The sequence below is a fragment of the Ctenocephalides felis genome, unplaced genomic scaffold, assembly GCF_003426905.1.
Source record: "Ctenocephalides felis isolate EL2017-DRISC unplaced genomic scaffold, ASM342690v1 CF-g0.4_SCAFFOLD_01492, whole genome shotgun sequence".
Lineage (NCBI taxonomy): Eukaryota > Metazoa > Arthropoda > Insecta > Siphonaptera > Pulicidae > Ctenocephalides > Ctenocephalides felis.
This window is the reverse complement of record NW_020537646.1, coordinates 15780784-15801233: the sequence shown is the minus strand read 5'-3', so window position 1 is coordinate 15801233 and position 20450 is coordinate 15780784. Positions and strand designations below refer to the sequence as shown.

At 29.3% G+C, this 20450-nt stretch overlaps 1 protein-coding gene and 1 pseudogene across 1 annotated transcript in view; both read right to left on the bottom strand.

Annotated features, from left to right (window-relative positions):
• Positions 1-1796, bottom strand: part of LOC113370929 — a 70604-nt pseudogene extending 68808 nt beyond the window's left edge.
• The window catches only part of LOC113370927 (filamin-A-like), a 54038-nt gene extending 38423 nt beyond the window's left edge, over positions 1-15615 (bottom strand). The window contains 17 exon segments of the mRNA XM_026611598.1: positions 2864-3031; positions 3132-3375; positions 3580-3802; positions 4083-4206; positions 4277-4641; positions 4717-4894; positions 5009-5267; positions 5642-5881; positions 6022-6185; positions 6297-6406; positions 6634-6809; positions 8116-8279; positions 8911-9052; positions 9321-9544; positions 9849-10091; positions 10843-11026; positions 15406-15615. Coding sequence (XP_026467383.1) covers positions 2864-3031; positions 3132-3375; positions 3580-3802; positions 4083-4206; positions 4277-4641; positions 4717-4894; positions 5009-5267; positions 5642-5881; positions 6022-6185; positions 6297-6406; positions 6634-6809; positions 8116-8279; positions 8911-9052; positions 9321-9544; positions 9849-10091; positions 10843-11026; positions 15406-15576 — 3379 coding nt within the window. The 5' untranslated portion in view covers positions 15577-15615.
• Positions 15616-20450: the final 4835 nt, after the last annotated feature.

Below are 20450 nucleotides of genomic sequence, written 5' to 3'. Positions count from 1 at the left end.
AATCTTTCTACACTTCGAAAATTATATTTGTTTGAGAAATAATATATACTTGTGCTAATAATGGTAATACATGCGATTATTAAGATTATTTTTCCTGTAGAGGCGAATGCATATGTGCATTAACAATGCTTTCTCTTCAATTTGCCAAACGTGTCGAGTTACGATTGTATTTGTTGGAAAGTGCATTGACAAAATAGATAGTGAGAAATATTTACCAAGAAACATTAAATATATATATCTTATTTTGCAAGTACATAAGACTGATATTTAGACCTTGCTCTTTGTTATACAAAAATCAAGGAACGTTGAAGTAACTATCATGCAATAGAAAAATTGCAACAAAATGAATATGAGCCAAAAATAAATGAAAAACAAGTTTACCAAGATCTACAAAATCTATAAAATTATTTGTTTACTGGATTTATGTTCGTTCAGTGTAAATCGACTGTGAAGAATTCAAACGCATCAATTGACATAGTAACCTTCTACAAAATAAAGCCAATGCTTTCACTTTGATGGTCAACAAATTGCATTTCTGAGCAACAACGTTAGAATATTTAAGAGATTTTTATTTAGATTAGATTTTGTACATGCAATGTGTGGAAAGTGAGCAATCTTATAATGCATTAATTATAATTAGCCAGATTGTAACAAACTTTATTAAAGCGGTTGCATGTTTACTTCTGACATATCAATTTTCTTTACTTCCATTTATGCAAAATATTGTCTTTAATATCTTATAACAATAAAAAACAAACCCAAATTCTCAAAAAAATCAATGCAAGATTGAGAGCATGTACATGCTAATTTTGCCTGTGTTATTCACATTTCAAATCAATCAATCGATCAAAATTGAAATTGTAATTTGTTTTTATCAACCAAAATAATAAAAGTCATATTGCAAGATATCACAGAAATCTTATCGTTTAAAACTCCACTAGTAACCTTTAGAAATATTTTTAATTTATAGTTTGATTAAATTTTCACCATAATAATAGGATATAATTCAATTATTTCAGTGTAGATCAATAATGTGGTTCACATTGTTAATCTAGTTTTAGATATACATCAATACATCTATGTATGTTAATGTTTTCATCAAATTGGTCTGGTGATTATATAACTTACAAGAGAAAATAATAAAGTTGCCTTCTCGTAATTCAACCGGTTGTGGAATGCGCATGCAATGTAATTTTTTGTATATAAATATAATGCATTATTTATTATTATACAAGCAGATATAAACGCATTTTAAGAATTCATAAAATCGCGTTTGATGTTATATGGTTGTAACCATTTATAGTAAACAGTTATTTACCTACATAACTAAGAATTGAGAATTTATACAAATTATATAAATTGTACCGCGTTATATGGAGACCAATAAATTCGTAGTGTATGATGAATTATAAATTGTTATTAAAATTGTTATTAAAAGCTGAACTAAAACACTATTTTCCAACAAAAATTTTAACGTTCCCTGAAAACACTCTGCAGCTTTAAAACCTGTCGTACATAGCTATAATATAACTTGGCATGTCCATACAAACGTATTATAAAATATATAATAATTCGGAGGAATCAACGTAATAATTAATCTCTAAAATAAAAAAAATGCAATACTCACTTATCACATACAGTCATGGAGGCGTCCAAACGTTTACACTAACATAAAATGGCGTCTAAACAAACGTTAATACACTAATATAAAATGGCGCCCGAACAAACGTTAATCACACTAACATAAAATGGCGCCCGAACAAACGTTAATCACACTGACTTAAAATGACGCCCAAACAAACGTTAAATACTCTAACATAAAATAGCGCCCGAGTTTTTTTTGACATACTCGTACACAAACATGAGGCTTGTCGACCCGTTGCGTTGGCGGGTCGACTCGCCTTTGTTATGATGCCTGCAAAACTCAGGCACCAACTGAACTGGACGGAGGAAATTTGCCATAATTTTGACTGACATAGACAAACAAAGGCGCATTGTATAGATAGGAAACTTCAGTTGGAAAACAAACCATCTGAACTTGTATCAAAATATCGATAGTATTTCCATAATTCTCGCACAATTGCCCTCTGTTGGGGTATTTGATTTTAATATCTAGATATAATATTTTAGCGACACTTTGACAATAGAGGTGGCGGTATTTCGTATGCAATTAAAAAGGGCGCGCAAATTAAAATGGCCGGTCAATGTTTTTATATGTGAATATTATTTAAATGTCATATTAATAAAGATGTATCGGCGACTTCTTTCGCATAAAATAAGTTAAAGGTTTTAGCATTTTTCTGGCAATGGCTATCTATTTTTAGCTTTTTGTATTAGCTTCACCAAAGATTTTTTTATATATAATATTCGCTGTACAATTTATTATATAGCCAATACAAAAACACTTTTCCATATTACGCGGGGCTGAAATTGAGATGGTCTTCCGATAACACTGTCATATTGGGATAGTTCTCAATAAATCACGAACAACACTAAATTTACATTTAGCTGAATGTGGAGATGGAAACGGTGTTAAAATTTTTCTTGCACTTTAGGCGCATTTGGTTTTAGTTTCCTTACAAAGTCAGTACAATCATCGATCAGTTGATATTATGGTAACGTCTAACACTATTTAATTTTTTTTGTAAAATAAATCTAATAATCAGGTTTTGTAAAATGTTTAACAGATATCACCTAAATGATCGTGTCGACACTTTTTAAATTAAATTTAGAAATTGCCCCCCACTGTAGGGTGTAACGGCCTCCTTGGAAATCACTGGTGCATTGGATTATTCCTCTTACGATGTTCGGCAAATTTATAAAAATCACATAAACGGTTTATAAATATGTAATAGGCACTTACCTGGTACGGTTTCTCCATTAAATGTGATTCTGATGCTATGTCTCATAACTTCGTGAGGTGTAAATGCTGCAAGAAATCTTTGATTGCCTAAAGGTTTCACAGACGATGTTACGCGTCCTCCATTAACAAGAATCTCAAGATTTCCAGAACCAGCACGTGATCCATCAACTGAAGTAAGATTATATTGTTAGAATAATTAGTTTTAAGAAAATACTAGAAAGTATATTTTGTATAATATTGATTTTTATTTAATATGTATTATAATTACTTTCGAATTCCACAGGCTCGCCGACGACACCATCAGGTATTCTCTTGACTTTTACAGCCTTAGCTCCTCCTGATTGGGAGTCTAACCTTGATGATTCCATAGATAAGGAAGACTGGTGCGTCTGGTTATAAGGACGGAATCGTGGATGTGCAGCATCAGTTTCGTGCACTGGAGAACCAAATCGAGGTGATGTTGTGCGCTCATATGTTTTTCTTTCATTTCGAACTAAGTTACTGCTACTAGTCTGAAAATGATAAAAGTTTTTTTAAAAAGGTTTTCCATGAACAAATCAAGGAATTTTGTTGTGGTCAAAATTGATTGCAGCCATAATTAAAATCAAAATTTATATATAAGATTTCTACAATGCATTTTAGCAATGGTCCAAGAGATCACAAATCTGTATCCAGTTGAACAATTTTTATACAGTTTTATAAGATAACGTACTTACATAGGTATCTGCAAAACTTTTCTTGGATACATAGTTCGAATTTTCTGTTTCATCCAAGTTCAGGCGCCTCATACGATAAGATTCATCATGCAGATCAGAATTCAACAAAGCCGAAGAACGAGTATTACTATTGATTCTAGTGTTGCGTTCTGTTTCCTCATTACGTGCAAAGCTTAAATCTGTATTTAGTTGACTTTCTGCCAAGTTTGCGAGAGATTCCAAGCTGTAAAAGAATTCGAATTGTAATACGTTAAAAAGGTCATATAGAAATATTTATTCACAGAAAAATATTTGAAGTAAAAGATACACAAATGATAGATTTCAAATATAAGGATCTGTATACTGTTTTTTTATGTATTCAACAATATTAAAATACGTCTCTAATTTTCCCAAAAGACAAGTGTATAGTTTTAATTACAGTCTGTATTTTTATCATTTTATTCATAACACAATTATATTTCTCTTTTTATACATATGTCTTAATCTTATGAGCTGATATTTACCTATTATGTGATAATAAATGTTTAGTTTTGGCGATTGCATCCCAACTGTCCCTGCGTGATGGTCCATTTGTCAATGAAGACACACGTACGTTAGAGCTATGATCAACTTTACCACGCTCAAATTCTGAAGAATTAAGAAAATGAATTAAAATTCCAAAACTGTATTAAATATGTATCATATTTCCATTTATTACCAGGAGAAGTGCTTCTCAATCTACTACTGCTTCCAGTTTCTCCATAATGCGATTTATAATTAGACGAACTCTGCTTAGAGGAACTACTGATTTTTACTACAGTTGGACTTTCAGATCTGTAACCAGAAGGACTGTATGTAAACATTCTCGGACTCGAAGATGTATTTCTCGGACTTGATGTGACATTTCTTGGACTTGATGTCACGTTTCTTGGACTCGATGTAACGTTTCTGGGGCTAGATGATACATTGCGAGGACTGGATGTGATGTTACGAGGGCTGGATGTTCTATTTGTAGTCGACTCCCAGTGGGAACTTGATGTCATGCTTGATGTAAATGATTTACCTTGGTGAACTGGACTGCTCCTATTAAGATCATAAATACTTTTGTTAACTTTGAATTACATTTAAGAAAATGAAGAAAAAAATGCTGTAAATTACCTTGTGTCATATGTAGGTCTTGACGATCCTAAAACATCATGTGAAGATTTTTGTGCGCTGGAACTACTCGTATATTTGGAGGTACTAGTGAATGCAGATTTATCTCGTGAAAGGCTGGAAATGTGATCTGTCTCGTCGTATCCATAAGAAGGACTTTCAGAACGACGCTTCACAGTAACTGTAAAGATACATTGCAATATTTAGTATAAGTTATTATTTTAAAATTGATTTAAGCAAGTAATACAGTATAAAAATATTCACTGTTTATCATTTATAATCAAGTTCTAATTACCAGTTACAGGACTAGCCGTTTTCAATGGGATTGGACTTTCCCTAAGTCTGTAGTTATAAACAGGGCTCTCTCTTTTGGAATGAACAGGGCTCTCTCTATTGCGAGAATTTACAGGACTCTCACGACTCTTATAATTAACTGGACTCTCTCTGTTTCTAGAATTAACTGGAGAATCTGATGATTTTCTGCCTTTTTGTGTTCCAACACGCATGATGAAAGGAGAACCCTTGACATCATATCCATTGAAGTAGACATAAATCTAGAATGATAAGAAATAAATATCAAATTATAATTTTAATATTTTATGTCATTATGACGTAGTTACCCCTTACTTAGCCAAGTGATGTAACCATTTGAAAAAAAAAATTTATTATTTACATTCATAAGTAACGACTAGGATTGTTTAAATAAAAATCCAGCATTCCTAATGTTGTCTTAATTATTTTGAGATAGAATATTAGACAACGGTATGCAAAATATAGAATTTAAGTACTTGAAATTCGTTTCATTACAAATATTCTGTCCGTTAAAAATAGACCAAATTACTGTTGGACAACAGTTGTTACCGTTATATGTAGCTACTCTATTGAAAATGTGTCTATTATTATTTTACACTAGTCTATAATCATTTACCCTGTGTTTTCCATTCTGTTTAGGTACAAAAGTGACTCGATGTCTCCATCGGTCCAGCTTTTCGACTGCACAAAGCAATGATCTTTTGTCATGCACTACATCGACATGAACTTCGGCTCCGGGCGCTCCGGTTTCCCGGGTGTCCACGTCGAAACTGTGGGCACGGCCTGCGACCGCACCTTCGACTCCGGACACAGACACGCCTCGAGGGTCAAATACTGAACATGTGAAAGGACCACCCTGAAAGGAAAGTGATTTTATAAAAATAATTATAAACTACAACCATCGAAAACCCTAAAACATTAAGTTTAAAGACTAGGATTATAATTTTACTATAGTTAATAAACAATTTTCTATCAATTTCCAATACTTTTCCGTACTTGAATATGTTTTCCCTGATAGGTGATAGCAATTTCCCAGGTTCCAGCTTCATCAGGTTTGAATATAGCACTGTTAGTTCCATCTATAGATTTTAGAGGGCACTCCAAAGCTCTACCATTTGGACTGTATGCTGTTACAAGAATATCTTCTTTTTTGGGGGCACCTGAATAAAAACGTTTATTGTTACAAAATGCTGCATAATTAAATACACTCTGATTCGGTTATAATTATATCGCATGTGATTTTATTATGATTAATTGATATTAGTAGTTACCAGTTGCACTGACTAGAACTTCAACTAAACTGCCCAAAGCACAAGGAGCCATGCCTGGAGGCAAAACTTTGACATGGCGGGGTAGAACTCTGAAGAAGTAGCCATCCAATCTGAAATATATTATATTATGATGTGAAAAATTTAGTAATCACAGATGCCTTTATTTGTAACTATTTGATATTGATAAAAATTTAATAGGAACTTATTAAAATTTTTGTAAATATCTAATACCATTCTGGAGAGTCCAATCACAATTTTGTGAGAATATAGTAAGAATCTTTCTCCAAGATGTTATTCTCAAAATAGTTGAAATATAAAGTAACTAATTATCAATTACCTATCTTCGTTTACATCCAAAACAATTTCATGCATTCCCATTCTGTCTGGTATATAGGAACCTTCTCCTCGATGGAGTTTTACAGGCTGAGGAGCTCCACCAGCTGGAGGAATTATTGATGTTCGAACCATGCTGTAGTCTAATTCTTTCGTAAGGAGTTCAACACGAAAATGGGTCTGTAATAAAATATACATGTTCCAGTTAAAAATATTAGTTAATGCACTTTGAAGAGATTTTCATGTACTTCTCATTAATTAAAGACCAATTATCTTTAATTAGTCAAATGTATACGTTGGATAGATCTCAGTATCTATTGCTAACATAATTTGATTAATTATATTTTGAGTGTAATATTATTATATTATATTCTGCTATTATATATCATAGATAATCTATCTATTATCTATCATACCGTGAGATACCTATACCAGTAATTTATAATATACCTACATATGTTTTACTTCTTATAAATCTTGTTTCTATTATTTATATATTTACCTAATTCTCTCTACCTATCTATTGTCTATACCTATCGCTATATTTCATTATATACCGAATACACCTATATCTACTATATATATCCTATTACCTACAATTTCTTTTACACGCTATTTTTCCCTTACCGGGAATTGAACCCGGGACTTCCGCGTGGAGGTCACGCACCTTAACCACTACGCTATCGGGTATCCCCATCAAGAATATAATATGGGACGCACTATTGTTACCGCGGTTCATTTTCTAATTAATTAGGGAATTAATACTAAGGTGTCGCGACGCCTCGCGAGAAAAGACGGTTGATCGTAGTGTTACGGTGGTCTAGCGGTTAAGGTCGCTGCCTGTCACGCGGCGGACCGGGGTTCGATTCCCGGTACGGGTAAAAATAGCGTGTAAGAGAAATTGTAGGTAATAGGATATATAGTAGATATAGGTGTAGTATTCGGTATATAACGTAGGGATTGAGAGTATATTATGAATTATAGCGTATGGTAGATGTAAGGCGTGTAATATGGAATGCAACGTATAGGAATACGTAAGGCTGTTAAAATACACGAATAGGAACTTATAGTGTAGGTTTTATCCTATAAGAAATACAAAAGTTACATAGTAAAAGAAAGCCATTTGGCGGTCAAAAATGATCATTAGACATATGCACATCAAATTATCAGATATTTTATAGAGATTTTAATAATAAGTCAAAATTTTGTTTATATTCCTGAACAAAACATTAACTAAAACGTTAACATAAACTGAAACATTTTTTTTTTCAAAGCTTTTTTTTCTAAAAAAAATAAATTTTTGTCAAAAATTTATGGTTTCTCAAAAATCTAATTTTTCCAGAGTGAATTTTTTTCAAAAATGTTAATCTTTTTTAAAAGAAATTTTTTTGGTAGGGGATGTTCCAGCAATTTGCCTTAAGCCACGATGCCATGCGCCCCACTAGTTATTTATTACAAATTGATTTTTAATATTTTCAGTACTTACTGGTTCGCCAACCCGTCCGCTCGTTGATTCCAAATGCACGGCAATCATATCAGCCAGAGGTGGGCGAGGTTTCACCCATTGGAAATGCGCCGCATAAGCCATAACTCCTAAATGACCCACATCGGTCTTGGCCATATCGCGAACTGATAAAACCGGCTGCACTCCTATTTGCAAATTATCTCTATTCAAATTCTTGTTCAATTAAAGTTCTTTGTTAAATGACACAAGCTTTTACAACTACATAGTAAATGAAACAAAATAAATTGCAGCTAGGTATTTACTACTCGTATCTTACTATATTTTAGCTATCATACTTGTGTATACTGAATATATGATAAAATTGATGATGTACTTTACCATTAAAAATAGCATTGTGTAATAAGTAATTAAGAAGCTAAAATTGATTTAGTGGTACAGATATATTAATATTTTTAGATTTTTTTTTATAAATATTGTTAACTTCGTTCGTCTCTAATCACTCCTTCATTGTCTCTAAAATACACTAGAGATGAATATTGCAGAGAGTGTATTTTAGAGACAATAAACGAGTGATTAGCGAAGTTAAAAATATGCATAAAAATTATTATATCATTGTTTCAATTCCATATTTGAATTATTTCAATATTAATAAAATAGCTAATATAGAGCATTACCACGTACAAATTATTACTTTAGTTCAAAATTGATATAATTTTTTTGTTAAACATGCAGTTTTGAGACCAAACAACTAAAGATACAACTGTTCAAGTATTTTTTATGTATTGCCAGAAAGAGCAAAATATCATTTTTTATTACCTAATTTTTGTCCAGCATTAACTGCTTGTTGTAAATTAGATTCCCAATAAGCTGGATCGCTGCGCAACTTATCTGGTGCAGTTGCTGATCCACCAAGACTTCTGATGACTTCGGAAATCACTTTACCATCATTCCACTCAGTCTATAAAAGTATTATAATATGTATTAATTCCAATTATTCAAAGCTCTCAAATTAAAATTATATATACAATGCACAATTGTAATTGAATTATATTTCTCATGAACAATATTTTATCAATAATGGATTTAAGCGATGTTATTCGTGAAAATAATAAATATAATTTAGAAAAAAATTATTTTCATTATAAATAGCAAAGTTTCTCAAGATTAGGTTATTAATTGGTTAACATATTTAATTAATCAAATTTGATTTTAATTTAGGTACTGACCGTAAATCCCCTGACAGGTTTATCAAGTCTAGAATTAACCCAGCGCAAAGTAGCATGAAATCCTGGACTGTCTGGTTTCATGAAATAAGATAAGTAAGTCATGCCCGACAATTCGTCCAGCCAGGGTGATGCTAGATATTCTGGTTCCAACACCATCGGGATGCCAAATTCACGATTTGCAATATTCATAGCCCTTCCGCAGTTTTCGACAGATCTATTCGGATCTAAAAAATGGAATTAAATCTATTTATAGTTTTTATAATTCTAAACAAAAATAACATCACTGTAACAACGATAAAAAATCGTTCCATCTTTTTTGCATTGGTTACCATAAGTCTATAAAGCAATTGGATTTCGATTCATTCGATTCATTTACTGTAAAGATCACATATTGACTTTATAAAAAATTGGCTAAATTATTTTCATGCTTTCATTGAAACAATAAAAGTATTAATAAAATCATTTGAAATATTATATTTGTATATGATTTAATACTATATCGATACAAGTGGAATGTTGAAAACTTACCAAGATCCCTCCAATGCGGCGCAAGTCCCGGTTTACAGTAATCTAGCAGAGCATGTAATAAAACTCCTGAATTCCAATCTGTAGTTAAATTATGTACTCTGCATTCCGGAAGAACTGCTTGTAACCAGGCCAACATCAGTTTTCTTGGAGGGAATTTGCTTCGGCCGATCTGGTAACGCACGATCAGTGACCATATAAGACCTAATATCAGCTTTAGGTTGCCGTTGACAATATCCACGTTGCCTAAAAAATAAAAATGGAATAAAATTTCTTGGAAAATTGAAATATAAAATTCTTAGATTTTTTAGAAACAAATTTGCTGTTTTTGAAAATATTAAATTCTTTTTTATTAAGTTCTTTTCACTAAATGAGTCAATTGATATTATATAATACATAAATGCATTTGTCAAATGTAAACTATCGTTTTCAGTTGTCAATATTCTTAACATATATGACTTATAAATATTTTCAATTGAATTCACATTAAATATCCATTTTCTTTAACTCTTACTAAAGATACAATAATATTGGCAGATGACTGCTCTGTCATTAGATTAATTATTATAATTGTGTTTTTCTATTGTTGTTTTACATTGCTCTTATATCCATTACGATAACAAAGAAAGTTTTTTTTTCTAAATGATCTTATACAAGATTCCAATTATTAGAAAATAAATTAACGCTTATCGTTAATAATAGAAAATAGAAATGTGAATGAAAGTTGCGGAACTCATAAAATCGTAAAATTAATTTTATATATCAAATACTTTAAATGTGAGCTGCTATTAAATTTATATGTATCACAAGTAGTAAAAAATCAAATTAATGAAAAATGTTTTAAGCACAAAAATATATAACCTAAAAAATAGTTGTACGTGTAGAAGTATTTTTTTTATATGATGATGTATATTTAATTTAACTTTTATTAAATCTCAAGTTAATTCTTATGTAATTAATATTTGATATTTCTCAAATATATTTTTAGATAAAATACCTATATTGACTAGTTTGACACCATCTGCTTCAATTGCAGCCAAAGCCGTTGTGACGTTCTCTAAATAATGATGCTGGTTTCCAGGACGTCTGTTCCATGACGGCTTAAGACGTCTACCTTGTAAGGCCTCGACTAAGGCGCAAAGACGTGTACCATCACACAAATCTTGAGATAAATCCAAAACCTATTAAATAAATATAATGTAATGACTCATTACATTCGAAATATGGCATAAAAAATATTAAATTCCAGATTATTGTATATGTTGCAAAGAGCAAGCTATATCATTCTTTTTATGTTAGTTATAGTTAATTTGTATATAAATAATTTTGCTTTAGTTAAATTCTTCACCTCCTTCAAGCATAGCCACTTAAATTACAACTTTATGATTATAATTTTTGTTTCTACAGAATATTACATTCTATGCTCTATATATAATTTACAACCTCCTATAATTAGTCAACTATATTACAACTTTATATAATTAATAAATAAAAGCTATCATAGGCTATCAAATACTAATTTATCTATAAACTCTTCTTGCAATAGATATTATATAAGAAATTTATCTTCATACATTTGTAATATTGTTAATTGTTCCAACATTTTATGTCTAGTTTTAATTGCATTGCATAAATGCAATAGATGTACATAGTTTGATTAATTTTTTATGGGATACAATATATTTGTGATACTTTAATTTTTTCCGCAAGAAATTAAATAAAGAAAATACTAGAAGTGTAACGAATAGATAAATATGAAAGAACAATAAAATTGTATTGTATTTCTTTCAAAGTTTTAATGAATTTTCTAGGTATACCTGAATGAAATTGTTATTTATAAATCGAATCAACAAAACGTTTCAAAATGTAATAACTATTTTAGAAAAAAAATAGTTCAACTTAACAAATATTTTTTGTGGTATTTCAATTATTACTCCAATTATAATTATAAAACTGTGGTACAATTTAATTATGTTAACATTATTATGATGTTTAGATGTTGGAAACACCCACAATTGTTTTAACTCAATTATCAAAACTATCAACACTACGGAATGACATTGTTTATAAGTAATTTGTCATAAGAGACTAATTAAGACAAGGCCACTTTGGAATCATGATGGAGATATTTACTTTAATAAATGCTTTTTGTATAAATTTGCATCTGATTAATTAAAATGGGCAACAAAGATATAAAATGTCATATTAATATATAAGATTATATCTTAATATATCAAAAATATGTAGTGTGATCCAAATTTTTGTAACTTATTTGTATTTTTTTATTGAATTTGTATGCAACAATTAGAATAATGTAAGTATTCTATGAGCTACAGGAAATCATAATCTAAACAAGTCTATAATGTAAAATAAAAAAAACTATCTATAATGATCATAATAATAATGATAATAATAACAAATAAATAGAAATAATAATAATATAATTTTATATGTAATTTATATGAAGAAAATCCTATAACTTTCCTAGCATTACTAGAATGCAAAGCAGTGGTAGTTCTTTCTATTTGTGATAAGATTACCATTATTCTTATAGGCAACAGTGACCTAACAGGCTATTTTTGTTTTAATTAACATTTAGACCTATATTTTCTAATGAAAACCTATATCTACTGCTTAGTATCAAGCTTACCTAGATAGGAATAGAACCTTGAACCTGAAATTTTGTGGTTTTCCAAAGTTGGTTGGTTAAGTCTAAAGCATTCCTCTAACAGATCTTCGTTTAGCTCATATTTTATCTTTTTTATTGACTTTGCAAACAAGCAAGCCCATAGGATCAGAAATAAATTTTAAAAAAGAGAACTTATAAAAAATGTTATATGTCTTTGAATATGTTGTAAATATATTTTATGTTACTTAACAAAATCCCTTCTCCACTTAGGATTAACTCAATGAAGGCATTCTAACGTACTTATTTTTCCTAATTTGCTTATAACTAAATTATTTATATTTATTTATAATCTTTGTTTTTGTATCTTTATTATTTGTTTATTTCAATTACTTTATTTAATTTTTATTTTGTGTATACGTCACACATTAGCTTATAAGATATGTATCTGATTGCTAATTATAAATTAAAAAAAAACTTAAAATCGAGTAAATCTGGAGATGTTCACCGCTGTTTAATATTATAAAAAAGGGACAATATAAATAAATAAAAGTTAAACATAACCAAACCAAAATTTTGTCTAACAGTAGGTAGTATCAGTTACTTGGTGTCTATTACTCGGTGTCCAAATTTGGAAATTTACTTCTCTGATTGAAAACAAAAAAAAATGATTTGTCTGCATGCAAAACACGATGTGTGTTCATTATGAATTAGCGTGGCAAATCTACAGAATTCTTGTCTGAGTTATTCATGCCTATATATAGTTGGAGAAGAACGTCCTCTGTGGCACAAATATCGACGACGAAACAGCCGACAGTTCCAAGGTTAACACTAAATGTTTACGTCATTCTTTCAATAATACTACCATTATTATGAAGATGTGATAATTCATATTTTACGGTGAAATAAAAGATAAATATGTGGTATTGATAATGCGCGAAATATTAGATCACTGAAGAAAGCGAAGATATTGTTAATTGTCCTTCAAAATGAAAAACTATTACACGACACAGTTTTTTTTTATTAATTTATTATTATTTTGATTTTTTATTAAATTTAATTACTAATTATAAATATTCATCTAAAAGTATAAAAAATTAAAAAATATGATTGTTTAGAAACATTGAGATGTCATGACTATTGTTTTCACCTTCTATAAAAACCAAAGCCAACTCGTGTTGCTACAATTTGTAAATATATTTTTATTAATTTGGTAAATAATCATTTCATACTATTAATTTCTAATATTATTTAATAATACATAGTATATTTGTTAAATTATTTAATGATCATTATTATAGTTATTAATTATTAATATTCTGGTTATTCATCTACTTATAAACGATTATAATAAATTGTAGACTTCTTATAAACGAAACTACTTATGAACAAATTAATAGTAATTTTTTGATAAACTATATGAGCTTATTCGTTTATTAACGGCATGTATTAATTGTTTCAACAAATGGAAAAATATAAATTTGAATATCTGAATTAGTCCAAAAATCACTTTTCTTAATCTAGTTAGACACTGATTATATAATGATCTTTTAGCTTTACAATTTTATAAAAATCTAAAAAATATTGATGAATTTAGATTCTTCTTACATATGTAATCTATTTGTATATCAACGCATATACATTATAATATATTCATTATCTTAATGTAGTAATACTAATTTTATTTTACGATTTACCCGTAGACAACCTAATAATACATTTTGGTCAATAATCTTAATATAAGTTATTTGAGTCATCAACTCTCCTGATGAAAAATGGAAATAACTTAGTCATTATTTATAAGAAATTATTTCATAAGTAAATAGTTAAAATTTTATAATTATAAATAGAATATTGTGAATATTATATCGAATGGGAAAACAACTATTGAGTTGTTTTTCCAACATGCCCCTTTAGTATACAATGTCCCTTTACTGCCGACTATAGTAAATTCCACAAATTTATTAAATGTCCTTAACTGAACAGTTGTAAATAAAAGAGATAATAAAAAAATAATAATCTTAATATGCTCATTATTTAATTACGTTTATTTAAATTCACCAATAGAAAAAAATAAAAATCAGCACTAATTCAATTAATTACCATCATAGAAGCATTCGCCACTCGACAGAGTAGCCAATGCTCAGTTCCAACCACAGTTTATGTTATAAGATTATTATTTCAAAATTTTGTAAATTTATTTTGTTAATATTCTGTATATTATTTACATTTATATTTTTGTATTTAGGTTTAATTTTTTGTTTTTTATAAACCTCAACAATTTTGTATTATAAAACTTTAATAAAGTTTTGATTGACAAAAAAAAGCAATTAATTAGTGTAAACATGCTCCTCATACTCTTTAAAAATTGCTAGGAAGTAATAGTAAAATACTGTTATAATAGCATGTATTTGCTGTGCAATTAGACATTATAAACATATATTGCAACTTAATTTATATGTTATTATACCACAAAGATGTAGATATGATAACATTGTTATTTTTAACATTTTTAGCACTTTCTAGGTTAGGTATTTATATCTATACCTAACTGCGCTGCAAACACATGGCATTTTGACAGTATTTAGTACCATTCTGTATGAGAATAAACGGTATGTAACATGTGTCTATTTTTCTGCAGAATAAGCCCCCCTCCCCTAGTATATAAATTAATATTTACGTTTCTCAATACAAAAATCTGCTTAATATATTTAGCTCAGGTTTGTCACTTATACTCCAAAAGATGTCGGAGTCTCCAATAAGTTCTGTATATATATTATGAAATTTGTTATTAAGGGACATTTGGGGAATATTCCTACTCCTGAATTTTTAGATTTTCCTGAGTGAATTGTTTACAATAAAAAGATTTCACATAACAATATAAAAGTAAATTATCCATATCAATAATTATCGAATTATTACTATTAGCCTTACCTTCATATTCTCCGATCGCAGATGTTCATTGACCCAGTTTCTGAACGTGTTTCCTTGTATCTCAACCCACAAGTCCTCGTTGCCTTTGATGTTCATGCCCTTAGCGGCGGTTCCCTCCGGGCTGCGGGCCAAAAGACCCGCGTGGCTTATCTTCTGCGACGATCCGTCCATTTCGATTCGTTTTAAAATTATTCGACAAATTTATTTCAACAAACACAACCGTTATCGTTGTTCGACATTATTCGAATCAAGGCTAAACTCGTATTTTCGAGTAATCGATATTTCACGTTCGATCTTTAATAAGTAATCAAAAATAACTGTATAATTATATAATATTTTATAACTGCACAATAATAAGTTAATTGAGGTGATAGATAATTTTATATTTGGTTTATAGTAGTATTTTGGCTTATTTTACTTTACTGGTTTTGACTAGATACGAAATTTAAAGATCTATCGCTAGGTGACTATTGCATGTTTCCGGATCATGTTTCTGAAACAACATAAAAACTAATTAATATTTTATATAATTAAAATAAATATTTGCATAAAAGTAATCATGGAGTAATAATTTAAACATTATAAACATATAAATAGTTTTAATTATTTTCCAATTTAGTTTGAATAATTTGTAATCAATTAAAAAAACGTTGTATGTTATCAACGTTAAGTTAATTAATTTTGTATTTTTGATCATTATCTAAAGTAAACTTAAGAGGTATTTATATGAAATTTTAATAAAAACTTGCTTCCAAATCTCCAGAGATACTATGTAGTTTATTTATATGCTTGGCCTCGAACTTCTTGTATAATTTTTGTATTTTTATTACGTGATGTCATGAGAAATATAAAACAATGTTATGAAGATTATAATCATTTAATATGTATGAATGCAAAAAATTTAATTTGAAGAGAATAATTGAAATAGTTTTGCAAATAAATAGATATAAATTATGAATATAAATACTATTGTATAAATAAATAATTTTTTTCTCTGAAAAATACTTTTTTTTATTTTTGTATCATATAACAATCACAGTTGTTTACACACCCTATGAGTTGTTTGGCTAAATTACACATAATAACAATAATAAGAAAATAATGAAAATAATAATAATAATAATCACAGAAAGAAAAAAAACGAAAAAATTAATTAATTAAAATAAAATTAAAAAAAATAATAATAAATAAATAAATAAAATGAATTACAGATAAAGAAAAAAAAATGAATTTAATCCAAAATTGATATTGCTATTTAAGAAGAACTAAATGAAATTAAAAAAAATACAATAAAGAATATTACAGATTATTAAAGGTATATAAAAATACATAACTTGAATAAAGAATACAAAGCCAAGGAAATATAAAATATAGGTTGTAAATGAAAAAAGTAAATGAGAAAAAATATTTTTTCATCATATGAGTTAACTACAGGCAAAAGTAGAAAGTTCCGAAATAAGATATAATCTGTTATGGCTAAGAAAACATCTGAAATTAGGATTAGTTTGAGTTTAAGTCGGTAACGATTAAATTTGGTCAGTCCCTATAAAAGGTTCTATAAAAATTGTGTAATATATATGTATATATGCATAATTTTCATTTATTTAATATTGAAATATTTTTTAAATAAAAAAATATATTTTTATATGAATTCAACGTACAATTTTTGTTACAATTTTATTACTTGCATGTATTTTATCAGTTTTTTTTTAAATTTTATGAGTACTTTAGCTTGCAATTCGATTTTTTGGAAATAGGCCATATAAACAAGTTTCTATTTAGGCAAATATTAACCTTTTAGACATCGGATTGACAAACTGTGTGTACGACCGTCGTCTATAGACGCCACCTAGTGTATCGACTTTTGCTTCAAGATTTTTCACTTTGAGTTAAATTATTGAGGATTGTAATTTGTTATTGTAATTTTTAGTTTTCTAAAAGTGTAATTTCAAATTTTGATATCTATGATCATTCAATATGACTTTTTTCAGTATTAGAATTACCTAAATGATTTTCATTTGATTTAAACTAATTTGTATTTTAATAATATAGTCATTTACAGTACTAGAATTGTCGAAATGACTTCTATTCATTTCATTTCTAAATTAATATGGATATTTTTAGTACTAGAATTGCCTGAATGATTTCTATTTGATTTAAATTAATTTGTAAATTAATAACATGGCTTTAAAACACACATAAATTATTGTGATAAATATTATATCGATAGGTGAAGATTCACTCCTATAAGTGGTCCATTATACAAAGTTCAGATCATTGTAAATAATTGAGAAGTTTTAAAATATATTTTGTTACAAATGCATGGGCGGATTCCTGGATTGTGCAGCAGTGTCAGTAGTGGCACTTAGTGGAGAACACTCTAGTAGAAAAGTTAGAAATAAAACTTAGTCCAGTTTTCTGAATACAGTTTTATGAACTTATTGCTTCCCTGTTCATTTAATGATATATAGGCTCGACCGTAGGTAAGCGAATCAGAGGTCCCGGGTTCGATACCCACTTCGAGCAGCCTGTTGTCAGACAGCAGTGACAACGATTTTCACTTGGAAATATAGATAGCAATATGTTTCCAAGTGAAAATAGCCCTTGCCCGGCATTGCTGCACCAATAAAAAGTCAGCCCTATTAGATTAATTCTAATAACAAAAATCATCAAATATGGATGGATTAACCATTGGGTTACCATCTAAAAAAAAATACGATGTAAGGAGAAGTTTCAGCCCAACAGCTCATAGGACGTAAGGTTCTGATTGCTGTTAAAAATATATAAAGAAAAAAAAGATATATAAATAAAGTCTATCAATTATTCTGCCCCTCCACCTCCGGCCGTGTCGCGAAATACGTCACCTCGTTGCACAACACGTCCGCGACGGCGCTGAATGTCGATGACCATGAACGGCGCTTTATTGCAGGCGGCACGACGCTGTATCATTATACCATAGGACAAATTGTGGGCAGACTTAGATATTTTCCTCGAGTCGAATGCAAACATACCGATCATGCGTGTGGGATAATTAACAGGCAACGCCTACAAATTTCGACTAAAAATTATGATAAACGATGACTGAATGCCATTGATGGCTATGTGTTCATGAGTTCATTCAATATCAGCTGAAATTATTTATTGAAGTAAATATTTGATGTTTAAACAGAAACGTAACCCCAAATCATTCATGGAAAAAATGATCGATACATTTGTAGAAATAAATAATTTGAAGGTAGTAATGATATGACGAAGGCAAATTATGATGCAAAGGGTTTGATAAATATGGCGTTTTTAATGTTTATCTATGACCGTAATGGTAACAGATCCGATTTGCATGTAAAAGTACTCCGATCGAATCTCGGAACTGTGTACAAATATCGCTCATAAAAATTACTACCTGAAACAGAATATATATCATTTTTTTTGTCAATCAAAACTTTAGATGTTAATTCTAATTATTCTAGTAATATGGAAATTATTTCTTTAGTTAATAAATATATGTAAAAATCAATTTATTATATAAAGAGAGAAAGAAAAAACAATATAAAAAAGATAGTATAAAGTATATAAATAAATTTAAATGTTCCAATGCTCAAACTAAGCAAAAAAATAATACAATGTTTTTTTTTTTAAATTTTAAAAAGTATACGTGATTTTCCTATATAAAGATATAGTAATAATTATGTTTACATATCTTCATATATACAACAAAATAGAACTGTTCTTAGAATATCAGCCAGTTTTGCCTTTGGATTCAAATCGCGTACCGATTCAACAAGGTAATCGACATAGATAGATAAACATTTTATAACTACATCGTAGTACAAATCTTGATTTAATGAAAAATGCCTGAATCAGAAGAATATTTTACCCTGTTTCTTGAAAATAATAAAACAAATTAAACATTTCTACTAATCGTAAGTTTATTGATTAGAAATTATTTTTATATTATTCGTAGTTTCTATAAATCTTTGAAGTCATTAAAAGGGAAACAATTTTTTAGGCAAGACAGATATTGCAGCTGTTCAAAGAATGAGATTATATCGCCAGCAAAAAAGTAAAAAAAAAATGCAAGCAGTCAATGAATACATGTTAATTTTAATTACATGAAGTTCTTCAAACACAAATATTATATGATGAAAACAATATTTGTTTAGGAGTTGTTTAACATAATACACTGTGTGAACGAATATTATAGAAGTTATTAATCAGCAATTACTTCATTTTTCTAATGAAGGTTCATTTCTAAATGCTAATTACAACGACAAACCGATCATGTCATATTTGAAGTATAAAGCCATACTTATACACAATATATAAATGTGTATAATGGTTGACACTAATAAATATGTGCATCACGAGTGTTACCATATTACTAAGAAACATTATTCAAAATTGTTATGATGTATTTATTTTTACTTAAATGCCATCTTGTACAGTAGCAAATAAGTTTTACCTCAATCGCGTATGAACCTTAAGGCAAACTCTTTTTTTATATAAAAGTACCCAAGATCTATTACAATACGTTAAATGACTTAAATCTAATTATTACCTATCTAATCATACCGTACGATACCTAAGACCATCAGTTCCTACGTTGATATATAAATCTATTACCGCTTCATCATTATTTGCTATTACGCTATTATATATAACATACACCCTACATATCTTTTTACCCCTTACAACGCTTAACTACCATTTACACGCTATATTTTACTCTCACTTATTATCTACCGTCTCTATCCTATACTATATTTTTTTTACTCTTATCTGTTATCTATTGTCTATACCCTATACTCTATTGTCTATCGCTCACACCGGGAATTGAACCCGGGACCACCGCGTGGCAGTCGAGCGCCTTGACCACTACTCTATTGGGTCCCCCACAAATAATATAATAAAGGACGCACTGTTTTTCCGCGGTACCTTTACCTTTTAATTAAGTAATTAATACTAAGGTGACGCGACGACACGCGGAAAAAGGCGACCAATCACAGCGCCACGGTGGCGTAGTGGTTAAGGTCGTTGCGTGTCACGCA